The 15,698-nt window shown below is 31.9% G+C and overlaps 1 protein-coding gene and 1 long non-coding RNA gene across 2 annotated transcripts; one reads left to right on the forward strand and one right to left on the reverse strand.

Moving 5' to 3' along the window:
- Positions 1–11,312: 11,312 nt before the first annotated feature.
- LOC122196823 (uncharacterized) lies at positions 11,313–11,955 on the reverse strand. Its single transcript, XR_006188980.2, has 2 exons — positions 11,818–11,955; positions 11,313–11,739 (listed from the first exon to the last, which is right to left on the reverse strand). It is a non-coding gene; the product is annotated as an uncharacterized LOC122196823 (long non-coding RNA).
- On the forward strand, positions 11,539–13,038 carry LOC111881424 (vignain). Its single transcript, XM_023877819.3, has 4 exons — positions 11,539–11,989; positions 12,090–12,325; positions 12,405–12,545; positions 12,781–13,038. The coding sequence occupies exons 1-4, from the start codon at positions 11,539–11,541 to the stop codon at positions 13,036–13,038; spliced, it is 1,086 nt and encodes a 361-aa protein (XP_023733587.1).
- Positions 13,039–15,698: the final 2,660 nt, after the last annotated feature.

Consider the following 15,698-nt stretch of genomic DNA (forward strand, 5'->3'; position numbering starts at 1 on the left):
TAATTAAAACATCAACCAAACATGTTTACTAAAACCAAATGGAAATCATAATGTATTCATAATCATCCAAAACACATCAGAGTCAAATATGTGAAAAATCCTTGTGTATGCGATGCGATCGTCCCGAGATCTTCCCCTTTGATTCAGAAGTATCCGAAACATAAACTGAAATCCGTAAGCACGAAGCTTAGTGAGTTCCCCAAAATACCGCATACCATACATATATGCCAGCTCAAGGCTATGACGAGTCTATTTCACTCTGGAATCTATTTCACCACCGAGTCTATTTCAACTTATATGCGAGCTCAAGGTTGTGTCGGGTCTATTTCACCCTCGGGTGTATTTCACTCCTAGTCTATTTCAACTCATATGCGAGCTCAAGGCTATGTCGAGTCTATTTCACCCCCTCCCGAGTCTATTTCAACTCATATGTCAGCACAAGGCTGTACCGAGTCTATTTCACCCCATATACATATAGAAAATAGGCATACAACAAGAGTCACAAAGACTACAAGCACACACAATCCCTAGTGTCCGATAGTATAGTGAGCAAACTCACCACAATCTGTTATCAGTCAATAGATGCCCGGGCTGCTGAACTGGAGAATCCACGCACTTACCAACCAAATAAAATCCTAATTAATAATTGGTTCATAATCCATAACGGGGAATTTAGTTCATTGGTCCAACACCTTGGGTAAAAGACCATTTTACCTTTTCCTCACTTGGCCTAATATCTGAGGCCCAATCTCAATGACACTAAAAGCCTAATAGTGGCCCAATTTCCTAAAGGTCACCCAAATCCCAATATGGGCTCAAATCCAAGAAGGCCCAATGCCTAACAATGGCTAAAAGTCAGAAAGGCTAGCGGTCCAACAAGGCCCAAAACCCTAATAGTCCAAATATGGTCCAAACCTCAAAGCCCAAGACCAGGCCTGGTATGCTGCGGGTACCACACGTACACCCGACATACTAGGTAGCATTCCTGATCGGGGACTCGAACGCGTAAGCACTGTGTATGCTTGCGTACGCCCAACGTACACTCCCATTAAGCACTTTTTCCCTTAAGCACTTAATGCTTACAACCAGACGTCCAAACTTCATATCATAGTCTTGGGGAACGTCATAATCCATAAAATCATTAACTTGGAACCTTTACAAGGCTCAAATGAACTCAAACCCTAAATGTAGCATTTTATTTTCACCAAATGGACATTAACACATGCATGGTTGATCCATAACCATCAAGATGTTAATTTTATGGACTAAGGACCTCAGAAACATCAAGATAAGCAAATCCTAACTTTTGGAGTGGAAGAATTCCCACTAGTTCTCATTCATGTGACCAAAAGTGACCAAAACTCCATAAAGACTAGATTTAAGTAGACAATGAGCAAGTTCGGAGCTTTATACCTCAATGAATCTAGAAATGATGAGTAGAATCTGGATATACAAGCTCTCCCTTGGTCAAAGCTCCTTCAAAGCGCTTCTTCCTCAAACATTTTTATACTGTTTATTAGAGAGATATAGACATGGACTCAACATATTTCAAGTGACAATCACATACAAATATTTTCCAATAATCTCATTTATAGTTTTTACAAAGACATAATCTGGGAACCCATGTTTCACAAATTTTATGGTCTGCTTTACACATTTTAATTTTAATTCCAAGTATGGTCACATATGGTCACAGAGGAGTGATGACATTAGTAATGGAGGATGCATACCTCATAAATAATTTTGATGGTTCTATAAACACTCTTCATCCTTCTGTAGTTAGATGTATGTAAACAACATTTTATCTATATAGAGGTATAGTTTTAAATCATGAAGAAAGGTCTTCTCATATGTAGGTCCATCATCACGAACAATCTTATCATTCAGTTACGGAACATATCCAAACCATTGATTTATGGACTCATCATATGAAAGAAGAAACTTCAAACTTAATTACTTCCACCAACAATTAATTTTCATTTGATCATTTTCCATAATTACACCACACTCAACAACACCGAATGCGACTAACTGTTGTGACATATAACGAACAAAATCTATAAATTTTCTATATCTATAAATCTTTTACATCATTGTTAAGCAACTTGACACCGATACATAGTTTAGGAGATTTAAAAAATAATTTGATTTAATGATCAACTTAAAATAACTTTCTTGACATTTTTTTGGAATGGTTGAAGTTTATGACAACTAGTTAGTCGCTAGCAAGGAAAAACAACAAAAGGATTACATAAAGGGATTTTACATCCACTTATTACAGTTTATCCTAACCTTACGATTCTCTAGAACCAATTAAATGAAAAAGACACTATAGAATCAAATAAAGAATCCTTCGTGTATCTTTCATCTCCAAACAACAACATGTTCCTAGACGTCCACAAAACCCGGATTAAAGTGCAACAAAATGTATCAAACACATCTCGACGAGAATTAGCACTAGCTTGATTGTCAATCCAAAGAAACAAACTTTGCACATTACTAAAAAAAGGGATCAAGACATCATCCAAAGCAACACACCTACTCCAAAGTTGCATTGCCATCTAACACTCAAAGGAATAAGTGCTCTGCCGCCTCAGTGGCAACCTTAACAAGCACATAAAATGTCCATACCATGGGTTATACTCAACTACATATTGCCATGTAATTAACCTGTCAACAATAGGTTATACTCATCTACATATCCAAAAGATGATTTATCAATTCTAATACCATATACTCAAAAATAACATTAACTTTCTCACATGCCCTCAACTAAAAAAATTCTAAATAACTTGTTTTATGAATTTATTTTCAAATGAATAACACGAATGAAAGAAAAATTTGAGAAGTTTCCATGGTCCCAAAAATGGAAAAATCTCCACCTTTCGTCACTACTACTAAGGATGAGCACGGTTTAGTTTAATGCGGTTAACCGCAAGCCGCAAATGCAGTTACTCCCACCACTAAATCGAATAGTGTAGTTATTTTAGCGGTGTGTGTTGGGTTTTATATGCATCTAAACACACAATCATGCGCAACAGAAACATACAATAATCCTATATGTTCATGTACCGTAAGGATCTAAGTTTCATGTTATTACTGCTACCATATGAAAACACAAGACATAAAGAATGAAGAATAACATACCTCTTTTTTAACCCTTATCTCCATGCTTGAGATATTTTCCTTCTCAAAGTTGCTTGGATAAGAGGACCCAAACCAAAATCTGTTTAATTATATCACACCTAATGAAACCAAAGAGTGGAATAAAATGGGTAGGAGAATGGTCTATTTCATAAACCTTAAGGTACCGTTTGGTAGGAGAACTAGGTGGAACAGAACAGGACTGGACTGGATTGAACATGATTGGACTGAACTGGACAAACAATTTGTATTGTGTTTGGTAAGACTGGAACTGAACAGAACAAGTTATCCGAAACTGTTTGGTAACAATAGAACTGGAAAAAACAAGATGTAAAATGACCAAATTACCCTTTTGCAAAAAAAAACATTAGTATTAAATAACATACATAACTTCAAAATTAACATTTTGTTTAAAAAAAATAATTAACAATTTCATATTAAAACAAGTTCTAATACCAAATAATTAAATTTGCTTCAAAATTAACAAAGTTTTAAATCTAAATGGTTTCAAAATCCATAACTTTAAATAAAAAATAACAAACTTTAACTGTCTTCCTTAAATATAGTCTTCACAAAAAGTGTTTTGATAGTTGCATCTAAGTTATTCCACATCGATAACAAACAAACTCACATGATTTCTGAAGAAGACAACTTCATGGTCTTTAAATCTTCATGTAAGGACATTTCCGTCCTAAATTGAGTATTTACAACATGAAATGGGCAGGAACACCACCAACTCGACAGGTAGTGACACACAAATGTGCTTAATTAACCCTCCTAATAACCAGCTTGCATCTTTATCATAAAGTAGGGAGAAACAAAAGCTTGGGGGCAATTTAGTCCAAAATCCGAGGTCTAACTGCATATGTTATTCATTTCCTATTTGGGGGCACTTTAGTCCAAAATTTAAGGTTTAATTGCATTTGTTATTCGTTCCTTGTTATGCACATGCACTCCGTGGTGCTATGTGTTTAAGATGATGATGTTGAAAGAAAGTCATTTGGACATAAAGAGAGAATATGTAATATTGAATAATAGGGCTAAATAGTTAAGAATGGTAGATAATGTAGAGTGATTATAAAATTGTAGTATTCCTTTTATCTTGTAAAGACCAAGAATTAGAATCCACCATGTATTCTAACCTTACAAGAATTACAGATTAAACCTCCATATGAAACACAAAGATTTTTATTGCAGGTAATTATAAGGTAATCAAGAAAGAATCAAGTAAAAAATGACATTTAACACAGAATTATACAGTAACAGGGAGAGAATAACTAAGAGATAGCCATAGAATAAAAAAACCGTCGGGATTTTCATTATATAGAGAACTTCAAGCCAGTTGAAATTAATACACATACCTATTAACTAAGAGATGAATGTAAGGATAGGAGAGAAAGAAATAAAGAAATCGTTCAAGTGAATGAAGATATGCAACATCTGAAGTTAAAAAAAGAACGGTACCTTGTGATGTTGAGTAAAGACGATAGCAATGAGATCATGGATTGCTGGAGAGTTCGAATTTAATCTATAATCAATAATCAAGAATGAAATTATGTGTGCGGTTGACTGGTTATGAAGATTATAGGAGACGGTGATAGATAACAAGAAAGGCGAAGACGCAAGATGAGACCTATTCGAAGGGTTATTTTTGTCAGGTTATTTTTGGATGGAGACGTGTTCTAATGAGTTCCACCTTTTTGGGTGGGACTATTTTTTTATTGAATTGTTCCATCGGACTTGGTTAAACTTTCATTTTGTTCTTGTCCCAGGGGTGCCAAACACCATCTAAAAAACTTAGTGTTGTTCTGTTCCATCCAGTTCTACTCACTAAACGAAGCCTAAGAGAGTGGAATAAAATGGGTAGGAGAAGGATCAATTTCACAAACCTTAAGAGAGTTAGAAATCGTCCTTATATAGAGAGGAAGAAGGGTAGCGAAAAAAGTCAAGCCAAGATGCAAGCAAGAATGAAATCCCAAAAGCCTTATTTATATTATTGGATCCCTTCCTAAGTTTTGTACTCTATCCCATGTGGGATGGGATAGCAAATTCAAAATTCTCTCTTATCCAAGAGAGATTTTGTCCAACCTTAATCCTATAAGGGCATGTTTGGTTCGCAGAATGTTACTGAAGGAATTGCATTTGGAATTGGAAAAGGAATTTGTCAGGAATTTGAATCCAATTCCATGTCCTGTTTGGTTGTCAGGAAATGGAATTGGAATTGATTCCAGATTTTGTTTGGTTCGTAGGAATTGGAATTAGAATCCATATAAAATGACAGAAATGCTCTTTTTGTCTATATTGCTTAAGTTTACTTTCTTTTTTAATTTATATGTAAAGATACATTACATAAATTATAAAAATAATAAATTTAATTTAATTGATTGAGTGTTTGTGTCAATATAATGTAAAAATCATGCAAATGACTTCATAACTTAATAAAATTCTTTAAATACACGTCCCAATAATGTTACCAAAAAAACATAACTTAAAAGCCGATCAACATCCAATGCACATCCCAATTGGTAATACTACCCTTCCAAAATGTATTTTACCCAAGCTTCTCTATCACATTCTTCAATTTCCCAAAATTTTTGAACATTAATGGGATCACTTCTTATCTTGGTCAAAGCTTTGAACTTTTCAAGTTGACTTATTGAATTCGTCTTTAAAATCGCTGGAGGGATCTTCTCACTTAACTCGTTAATCTTCATGTCAAATTTAATACCTTCACTCAAGTCCTTTGATATTTCTTTAAGACTTTCTATAATTAAGCCAACCGCCTTGTTAAACCCCGTCGCTTCGATTTTCTTCTTCTTGGAACGAACACTCGGTGAAGTTTCATCATGTTGCACGGCTGTAGTACGACTAACTTCCTCTAAATCTAGAAAATCATCATCTGAATCTTGCGTTTCTTCTTCTAAGATCACCTTTTGTGAATTTGTTTCATCTCCATGAAATTTCTAGCTTTATTTCCTTGAGCTCGGTATTTTCCAAAAACAATGTAAAGATCTTCATAATAAAAAAATGTTTTGTGTTTCCATCTAGTTGCTTCTTTATGTACCTATTTACCAACATTATAATTCATATAAAAAACAAAAAGCAAAATATTTCCCTGTAGTCGCTTAATTATTAAAATGTACGTGTAGGTATGCCTCCCAGACCGGATCCAGTTAATACATATATAAACTGCATATCTTGGGAACAAACCCTAGAACATTTGTTGCAATGTCATTCTTTCTTGTTCTATATCTAGGCTGATCTTCGACTGTAACTAGACACTTTATATATGTTCCATCTAAAGCTCCTAACCAATTCTTAAACCACTTCCATCTTTGATCAGTAGAGTTATCGGGAACAGGTGCGGGTTTCTTAAGCAAATGAGTATGCAATCCTATGACTGCATTACAAAGTCGAATAAAATGCCTATTAATTGTTTCTCCCGAGCAACGAAACCGGCATATTATAACACGATTCTTAACATTATGAGCAAGAATATGCAGATTAATAGCAACTTGTTCATCAATCTCCATATTCCTACTTGGTTTTAGGCCTCCCAATGTTTCAAGCATACAACATAACTTAGTAAAACACATTTGAGACATCCTAATTTGTGATATAGACATGGTGTCACTCTCATAAACGTATCTATGTAGTATTGGGTATCGATCTACATTTGAAGAAAGATGCTTAATACATCGTTTATCCCTATGTTTTTTGAATATCATTAACAAAAGGACTACAACAACGTGTAGAACCACATCCCACCATGTTAAAATCAATGAAGTTTGCCTTTGTCTACGATTGCGTGTTGTTAAACTAAGTCGAGACTGTAAAACAGAAAAACAGTATACATATTCCATTGATGGCAAAAAAAAAAGCAAACGACATATATTGATAGCAAAACAACAAAACCACAACATGTATTCTGTTCTATCGATTTAGCAAGAGACCAAGACATGTTTTCTCTGTTCAGTGTAGTTGTACAAGGAATTACACATTTCCATAAAAAAAATTAAACCAAATAACATGAACAACTTCCCAGTTCTATAACAGACAAATGAAATCAAAACAAGCAGGGAAAGAACATAGTTTCGGTTTTCTGAAATCGTGAAAAGAAAGAGAATTTAGAAAATCATAAAATTAGAAAAGATGGAGAGAATGTGAAGAAATCGATTAGCTAATGGTTGTTGTAGACCAATTCAAAAATTCAGAAAAGTACATGAGAAATCGATTCGCTTGAATTCAGAAATCAAATAGCTTGAAACCATGAATCGACCAAGACATGCTTCACAGGTGTTGTTTGGTTTGAATGTGAAGAGAGAGAGAGAGAGAGAGAGAGAGAAGGAGAGATCGCCTGGAATGAAAGTCGTTGGTCGATCCTTGTTATGATGAGGAGAAGACGCGAAGATGGGATGTCGGCTGAGATTAGGATGAACAAACTAGGTTAACTGATGAAGGGTATTGTAATGTTTAGCAGGGGCAAAATCGTAATCTTGTGCTTTCCATGTTGTGAAGGAATTAATTCCTTTAAGATTGTGAAAGAATGGACTTTCCTTCATTTGAACGGAAAATAATTCATTTAGCATTCATTTTCCTTCCCTTGAAGTTGAACCAAACATAGGAATTTGAGGGAATTGGAATCATTTTCCCTCAAATTTCATTCCATTCCTGCCAAACAAAGACCCCCTAAGGGTTCTGGAATATTCTTAATCAACCAACTATTGATTAATGAATATTCAACCCTTTAATTAATTAAACTGTTTAATTAATTCCAAAATATTTTACAATTAATTTCTAATTAATTATTAACCATAATAATTAATAAATTAATTTCCTCTTTATTTATTCTACTCAATTTGGATTTTGAGGGCAACCCAAAAGGACTTTGTTATTATTAGAAATATTACCAATAATTAATGACATTTGACACTGTTTCCGGCAGTACGATCAGTTTTTATGCGGTTCATTTTCGTACGGTTGCAATTCGGTTTTTAACTGCATAGATTTTGTGCAGTTTTTTTTCTGCATATTTATATCACAATTAAACATTTCATATTTTACATATGACATAACTTGTTTGGGCATTTAAGACTTTCTTTTTGTGGTTTTAAGAACTCAAAGACTATTAGTCGTTATAATAATAAGACAAAATTTCACAATTGGTCCCTGTGGTTTACAGAATATCGCACTTTGAGGACTTCCTAGCAAAAAAGTCACGCGACTGGTCCCTGTGGTTTTTAAAATTACATGAAAGGTCCTCCTGCCGTTAAATCTAACTTTTCTGCCGTTAGATTTTAAGGAAAAAGACTATTTTGCCCTTGTACCAATATTGCAATACACTACAAACCTCAAGGACCATTCGTGTAATTTTCTAAATATGAAATTATATATATATATATATATATATATATATATATATATATATATATATATATATATATATATATAATATAATATAAATTTCGCATTTTGTAAATATATAAATTATAAATATAAATTTTATATATATGTAAATATATAATTTCAACATTTTGATAACTTTTTTTTTTTTTTTTTTTTTTATCTTTTTGACATTTTGATTTCTATTTTTATTTTATAGTTTTACTAATTTATGGTTTTTTGTTATATTTTTGTTTATTTTGAATCAAGTAAATAAACTTAAATTCGATAAACCATGTCGAAATTATTTTTTCCTTTAATTTTTCTTATTTGTGAATTGAAACGTTAATATTATTTTATTTTATTTTAATATTATGTCGTTATTGTTAATGTTTTTTTTAGCGTTTAGTTCATTTTTGGTCACTTAACTTTTGGTTTTGTGCTCATTTGGTCACTTAACTATTTTTAAGTTTTAAAAGGTCATCAAACTTTTGGCTTTGTGCTCATTTAGTCACTTAACTTTTGGTTTGGTCAAATTTAGTCACCTAACTTTTAAAATTGTACTCATTTAATCACTAAACTTTTAAATTTTTTCAAAAGTTTAGTGACTAAATGAGCACAATTTTAAAAGTTAGGTGACTAAATGAGCATAAATCTAAAAGTTAAGTGACTAAACCAAAAGTTAAGTGACTAAATGAGCACACAGTCAAAAGTTTGATGACCTTTTAAAACTTAAAAATAGTTAAGTGACCAAATCAGCACAAAACCAAAAGTTAAGTGACCAAAAATGACCTAAACCCTTTTTTTTTATCACTCAATACTTAATATCGTTAGCAACTTTATTACAATTTTGGTGTTTGAGTTTTTTTAGTTTTTTTTAATAATTTTGGTTATTTATGGTTTTTGTAATTTTTTTTATTTTCATTCGCATAAATAAAATAGTTATATTTAAAAATATAAATAAAGAAAATAAACATAACTTTTTTATTTACACAAATCAAAATAAAAAAAAAATAGTTACAAAAACCATAAATAACAAAAATTAATAAGAAAAATGCGAAAAAAAAACCCAAAAAATATGAAATGTGTAAAATGTATCAATATATTAGAGTATTTTACAACTTTGTTGTTTGAGTTTTTGGTTTTTTGTTTTTTTTTTTTTGTTTTTTTATTTTTCATTACTTGAATCAAAATAAATAAAAATAAAAGAAGAATAATAAATAACTAAATATATATAAAAAAAACAACAAAAGGCGAAATAATGATAATGATAAATGAAAACATAAAGTTGCTAACAATATAAACTATAGAGCATCAAAGTAAAAAATAAAAAATAAAAAATAAAAATAAAAAAAAATAAAAAATAAAAAAAAAAAATTAGTGTTTCATTTCATAATTAAGAAAAAAAAAGTTTCAATATGGTTTGTCGAATTCAAGTTTATTTACTTGAATCAAAATAAATAAAAACATTAAAAAAACCTTACATAACTAAAATTATAAAAAAATGTTAAAAAGATTACAAAAAATATCAAGTTGTTGAATATATATATATATATATATATATATATATATATATATATATATATATATACACACGAAATTTATATTTATAATTTATATATATACAAAATTTCATATTTAAAAAATTACACGAATGGTCTTTGAGGTTTGTAGTGTATTGCAATATTGGTACAAGGGCAAAATAGTGTTTTTCCTTAAAATCTAACGGCATAAATGTTAGATTTAACGGCAGGAGGACCTTTCATGTAATTTTACAAACCACAGGGACCAGTCGCGTGACTTTTTGCTAGGAAGTCTTCAAAATGCAATATTCTGTAAACCTCAGAGACCAATTGTGATGATCAATCGATTGATCCAATATTCCGCTCAAAACACTACCAATCGATTCAACCTTAGTTTGAGTTATGGTGTGATGATCAATTGATCCAATATTCCGCTCAAAGTTTCAGTATAATATCATTTTTTTAATAAGTAATATATTAATAATTAAGTAAAAAATAATTAATTGTATAAAAATATTTATTTAATGTATAAAACTCGGTGTGGTTAGGTTTTTTATTTACAGTTCGGTTTTTAGCGGCTTTTTCAAAACTAAAAACAACACCACACCAAAAAATTTTGTTTTTTGCTAAATAAAAACGGCATCAATGGGTTCCTTTTCGATTTTGAGTTTTTCAGTTTATGCATTTTTTTGTTTTCTTTTTATTTGTGGATTAGTTTATGTTCGCCCCTGGTTAGTAGTTACTATTGTGAGAAAGGTTGTTCTGCAAAATTAAAGTATTTTCACAAAACCAATTTTGCAAAGCTTATTTTGTGATAAATGTGCAAAACATGGTTATTTTGTGCGCACTCTTATTTTGGTCGTTTTTTTAATTAGCCCTAAAATAAAAGAATCGATGCTAAAATCAATTTCATACAAGTATTAGGATTCAAATCAAACAATACAAAACAAAATTCTTCCAAAAAATATTACGTTTATTTTAAGATAAAACATTCCATATAATAAAATGACTTTAAGCAACCACTAGACATTCTTAAATTCGGTACTTTAAGCCCCCTTTATTTGCCTTCATATCGTAAACTAAAAGCCAACATCATTTATAACCCAAAACATGCATTGCTTGCACCCTTCACTCATCTTAAATTCCCTATTCAAAGTTTCAAACCCCCAAAACGTGACCAAAGTTATCTATTCCATCTTTTGACCCATAAAACAAGAGCAACAAGTCCTTATATTTGGTCTTTTTAGGCAATGACAAAGCACATGAGAGTTCAACAAGTGTCATATTATCTTATTTAGTTTTCAACATTAGAATAGAAAGTAGAAAATACAATTTACTTCCATTGAGTGTGTTTCATGGCCATAAGTCACCTCTCATGCACTCAACCTCTAATCATTTAATCTCATTAGCAATCAGTCTCCTCTATATAAACCAATCACCAAGTTCATAACTTTCAATCCCAATCAATATCTAAGAAAAGTAGTAAGAAATGGAAATCAATAACTTAGTTTTATTTTCGTTTACTTTGTTTTTGGTTCTAGGCTTTGTGAAGGGATTTGATTATAGCGAGAAAGAGCTTGAAACAGAGGAGAGTTTGTGGGATTTGTACCGGAGGTGGAGGAGCCACCACCATGTGGCGGAGATAAGCCGCCAAGAGAAACTCAAGCGGTTCAATGTGTTCAAGTTCAACCTGCAACATGTTCACAACACAAACAAGATGAAAAAACCGTATAAGTTAAAGTTGAACAAGTTTGCTGACATGACTAACCATGAGTTTAGAAGCATGTATGCTGGATCAAAGATAAGCCATCACCGGATGCTGAAAGGAGAGCGTATTGGAAGTAAGGGTTTCATGTATGCAAATGACGATAATGTCCCTGACTCGGTTGATTGGAGAAAGGAAAATGCAGTCACCCCTGTCAAGAATCAAGGCCGATGTGGTAACACTAACACCTTCTTTTCCTCTTGTGTGTGAGGCTATGTTTCTTTATTTCCATGATAAGCGTTGGATGAATAAATGATCATGGGTATGTATTACAGGAAGTTGCTGGGCATTTTCAACTGTGGTTGCAGTAGAAGGAATAAACCAGATCAAAACCAAGAAACTAGTATCCTTATCAGAACAAGAACTTGTGGATTGTGACACTGGTGAAAACCATGGATGTAATGGAGGACTAATGGACATGGCATTTGATTTCATTAAAAAGAACGGAGGTCTAACTACTGAAGATAACTACCCTTACACAGCTGCAGATGGAAGTTGCAATAAAGTAAAGGTACAACTTCTGTTTGAAAGATCCCAGGGATGAAAACTTGTAAATCGGATGTTCATGTGAATCAATTTTGGAATTACAGGTGGAAAATCAAGTAGTATCGATTGATGGACATGAGGATGTGCCAGCTAATGATGAGGATTCTCTAATGAAAGCAGTTGCTAACCAGCCTGTATCTGTTGCCATTGATGCTGGAAGTTCTGATTTCCAGCTCTATTCAGAGGTATCTCAAAACTCACATAGACAGATTACATCTAATTTGGTTTGGAAACCTACATCACAAAAATCAAAGTGGAAACCAAATATGTTTGATTTTTCGAGTCCAAATCACCAACTGAACACCCTTAAGTTATCCTAAATCGCTCGTTTATGGTGTTGTTTATTTGAATTTTTACGAAAACGAATTTGTTTACGATCAAAAAACCTAAATATGAGCAGTTAATGATACGATTTAACAGGGAGTTTTTACCGGAAAATGTGGAACGGAGTTGAATCATGGAGTAGCGGTGGTTGGTTATGATACGAGCGACGACGGAACCAAGTACTGGATAGTGAAGAACTCGTGGGGAGCAGATTGGGGAGAGAAGGGATACATACGGATGCAACGCGGAATTTCTGACAAGAATGGGCTCTGCGGCATAGCAATGGAGGCTTCTTATCCTGTTAAGAACTCTGATACAAACCCCAATTCATCATCGATCAGGGATGAACTCTAGAAGAATTGAATAATCGAATTCTTATGTGATCTCAATACTATTTGTATGGCAATGATGGTATATGATTACGAGTTTGATTTTTATCATCAAATAACTGGGCATTTGGGCTGAGTATATTTTCTCTTGGAACCAATTACTATTAGATTACTTGACTTGATCATATGATTAATCACCTGGAGGGTAATTTGGTTTCAAATTTGTTACATTAATTTTTTTTTTTTTTTTAAATTTTACATGAATATGGTTGTTACAACCATTTAACTATCGTTCATTTAATCATTAAAGAAACAACATTTAAACACTTATAACAATTATGTTGGTGTAATATGTAAAAAAAAAAACCTTAAGAACCTAACATAGGCAAATTTGAAATCTTATTACCCTCCTAGGTCATTAACCCTTCTAAAAGATATTAGAGATACAAGATTTGTCGGGAATACCCCTTTACTTGTCGAGGATACCACATTACTTGTTGTGGATACCACATTACTTGTCGTGGATACTCGTTTACTTTGTTCATGGCTCTATCACTCGCGCTAATAAACTATCTGAAATTTATATAATAACATAAAATGACATTTAAAAAATATGTTTTCTATAACTAATTAAGGGGCATATTTAAAAAATTTTAAAAAAAACTTTTAAAAAACTAGTCTAAGTAACCTTTTAAAACATCTGCTTATAAACTATTTTTTGGCTTGTCAAACATGACAACTTAAAAAATATCAAAAAAAATAAGGTAGCTTATTAGCTAGTTGTGGTATGCCAAACATAACCTTAATCATTAAGATTTTGATTATTATTAGGTATTTTCTTTTTTCTTTTTTGTAAAAATGACAAAAAAATTGTTATGTAACCTTTCAATTGAAACTGTTGGTTGTGGTGAATAGACGACTAAAATGAGAAGACGAAATGATCAAGTTATCTAACTAGATACTAATATAAATTGTAAAAGAGTTAGATGAAATGATAAAAATATTAAAAATATGGACCTAACGTGGACAAAATTAAAACCTTATTACCCTCTTTAAACTGTTATAACAACAATATTGGTGTAATATATATAAAAAAAAAACTTAAGGACCTAATGTGGACAAAATTAAAACATTATTACCCTCTTTAAACGGTTATAACAACCATATTGGTGTAATATGTACAAAAAAGACTTTAGGGACCTAATGTGGACAAAATTAAAACCTTATTACCTTCCTAGGCCATTAACCCATTACTACACGAGGAAAGGTACACTTCAAAAAAAATTATATGGCAATAAACTTTAACGTTGATTTAGCCTTTAATGAAATAGAAATGTACACAGTATATGATAGATAAAGTTGGTTAATTTATAAAATTTAAATATGAAATACATTGAACTTTTATTTCCTTTGTATAGATGTCAGCCAAAAATGTAAACAAAATTTCATTTATACTTTGTTGGAGAACAAAAAAAGGGAACAATGATAACTTTGTGGTAGGGTATCATACTTTGAGGGTGGTTCTCGGTAGGGATGAACAAGAACCGCACTGCAACAAAAAAGAACCTGAAAAAACCACATAAAACGCAACCAATAAACCGAAATTGCAACGAAAACCTATGGTAAGGTTTTTTGTTTTTCAAAAACCGCAAATTTGCTGTGTGGTGTGGTTTTTAGTTTTCATAAACCAAACCGTATCACATATATTATATACAATTTTTATATTAATTATTAATATATTAAATATTTACAATTAAAATAAAAAGAACTAAAAGTTTTGAGTCTTTGAAGGATAAAAATCTAGAAGACAAAAATATTGGGTTTTTTTGTTATGTTTAACTTTAGAAAATGGTGAAATTTGACAAGTTTAAGATATTTATGTTAATTACTAATGACTACCGTATTTTAGATATTAGTTGCTTGTGATTTAAGTTAATTGTCTTATATCTTATGTTTTTTATTATTAAAAGTAACATGTTTGATCTCTTAAAATCCTTTAAAAAAATCTTAATTGTCCAAAAAAGTGAAGCAAAATCATAAATGGTTACCTGCGTTTAAAAATCATACAAAATAACCACACCAAATCTATGTGGTTAATAACCAAACCGCAAATAAAAAATCGCATCGTAAAAAAGCGCATAACCGCACCACAAATATAACCACACCAATTGATTTTGAAAAAGGATTAACCGCATTTGCAATTAGTGGTGATGTTTTCACCAATAACTGCATCGAACCGCACCACACTCACCTCTAGTTCTCGGGTACATAAGCAAGTTACGCGTTCTTGAGAAATCGTTTCCTACAACGCCATCTGACAGAGCCCCTGACCATCGACATAAAGTATGGCTTAGATTGTTCGATGAGCAATATGAGATTGCAACCTTTATGATTTCTAGCATGATCCTTGGCATTAAATAGGAAATGGATCACTATGAACCATTTGATATTATCAAACAAGCGAAGAAAAAGTTTCAACATTTTGAAATGAGTTTTGGATAAGTGATAGAATCCTGAGTGGGAGTTGCATCGAAGTCATTGGAAGCTATAAAGTCCTCAAGTAGTCTCATTCTTACTTTAAATGATTGTTATTTTGCTCCAATTATGTCTCAGAAAATAAATTAATGTATACATAAAACGCAAAAAGATCCAAATATGGCTTAAATCAAACGTATACACGGTATG

This window comes from Lactuca sativa, chromosome 1 (genome assembly GCF_002870075.4).
Source record: "Lactuca sativa cultivar Salinas chromosome 1, Lsat_Salinas_v11, whole genome shotgun sequence".
Classification (NCBI taxonomy): Eukaryota; Viridiplantae; Streptophyta; class Magnoliopsida; order Asterales; family Asteraceae; genus Lactuca; species Lactuca sativa.

Bases quoted from the DNA above. Each gene is read 5' to 3' on its own strand.
- LOC111881424 (XM_023877819.3), top strand. From the start codon at position 11,539: ATGGAAATCAATAACTTAGTTTTATTTTCGTTTACTTTGTTTTTGGTT. The intron at 11,990-12,089 runs GTAACACTAACA...TATGTATTACAG, and splicing joins CAAGAATCAAGGCCGATGTG to GAAGTTGCTGGGCATTTTCA. The intron at 12,326-12,404 runs GTACAACTTCTG...TTGGAATTACAG, and splicing joins GAAGTTGCAATAAAGTAAAG to GTGGAAAATCAAGTAGTATC.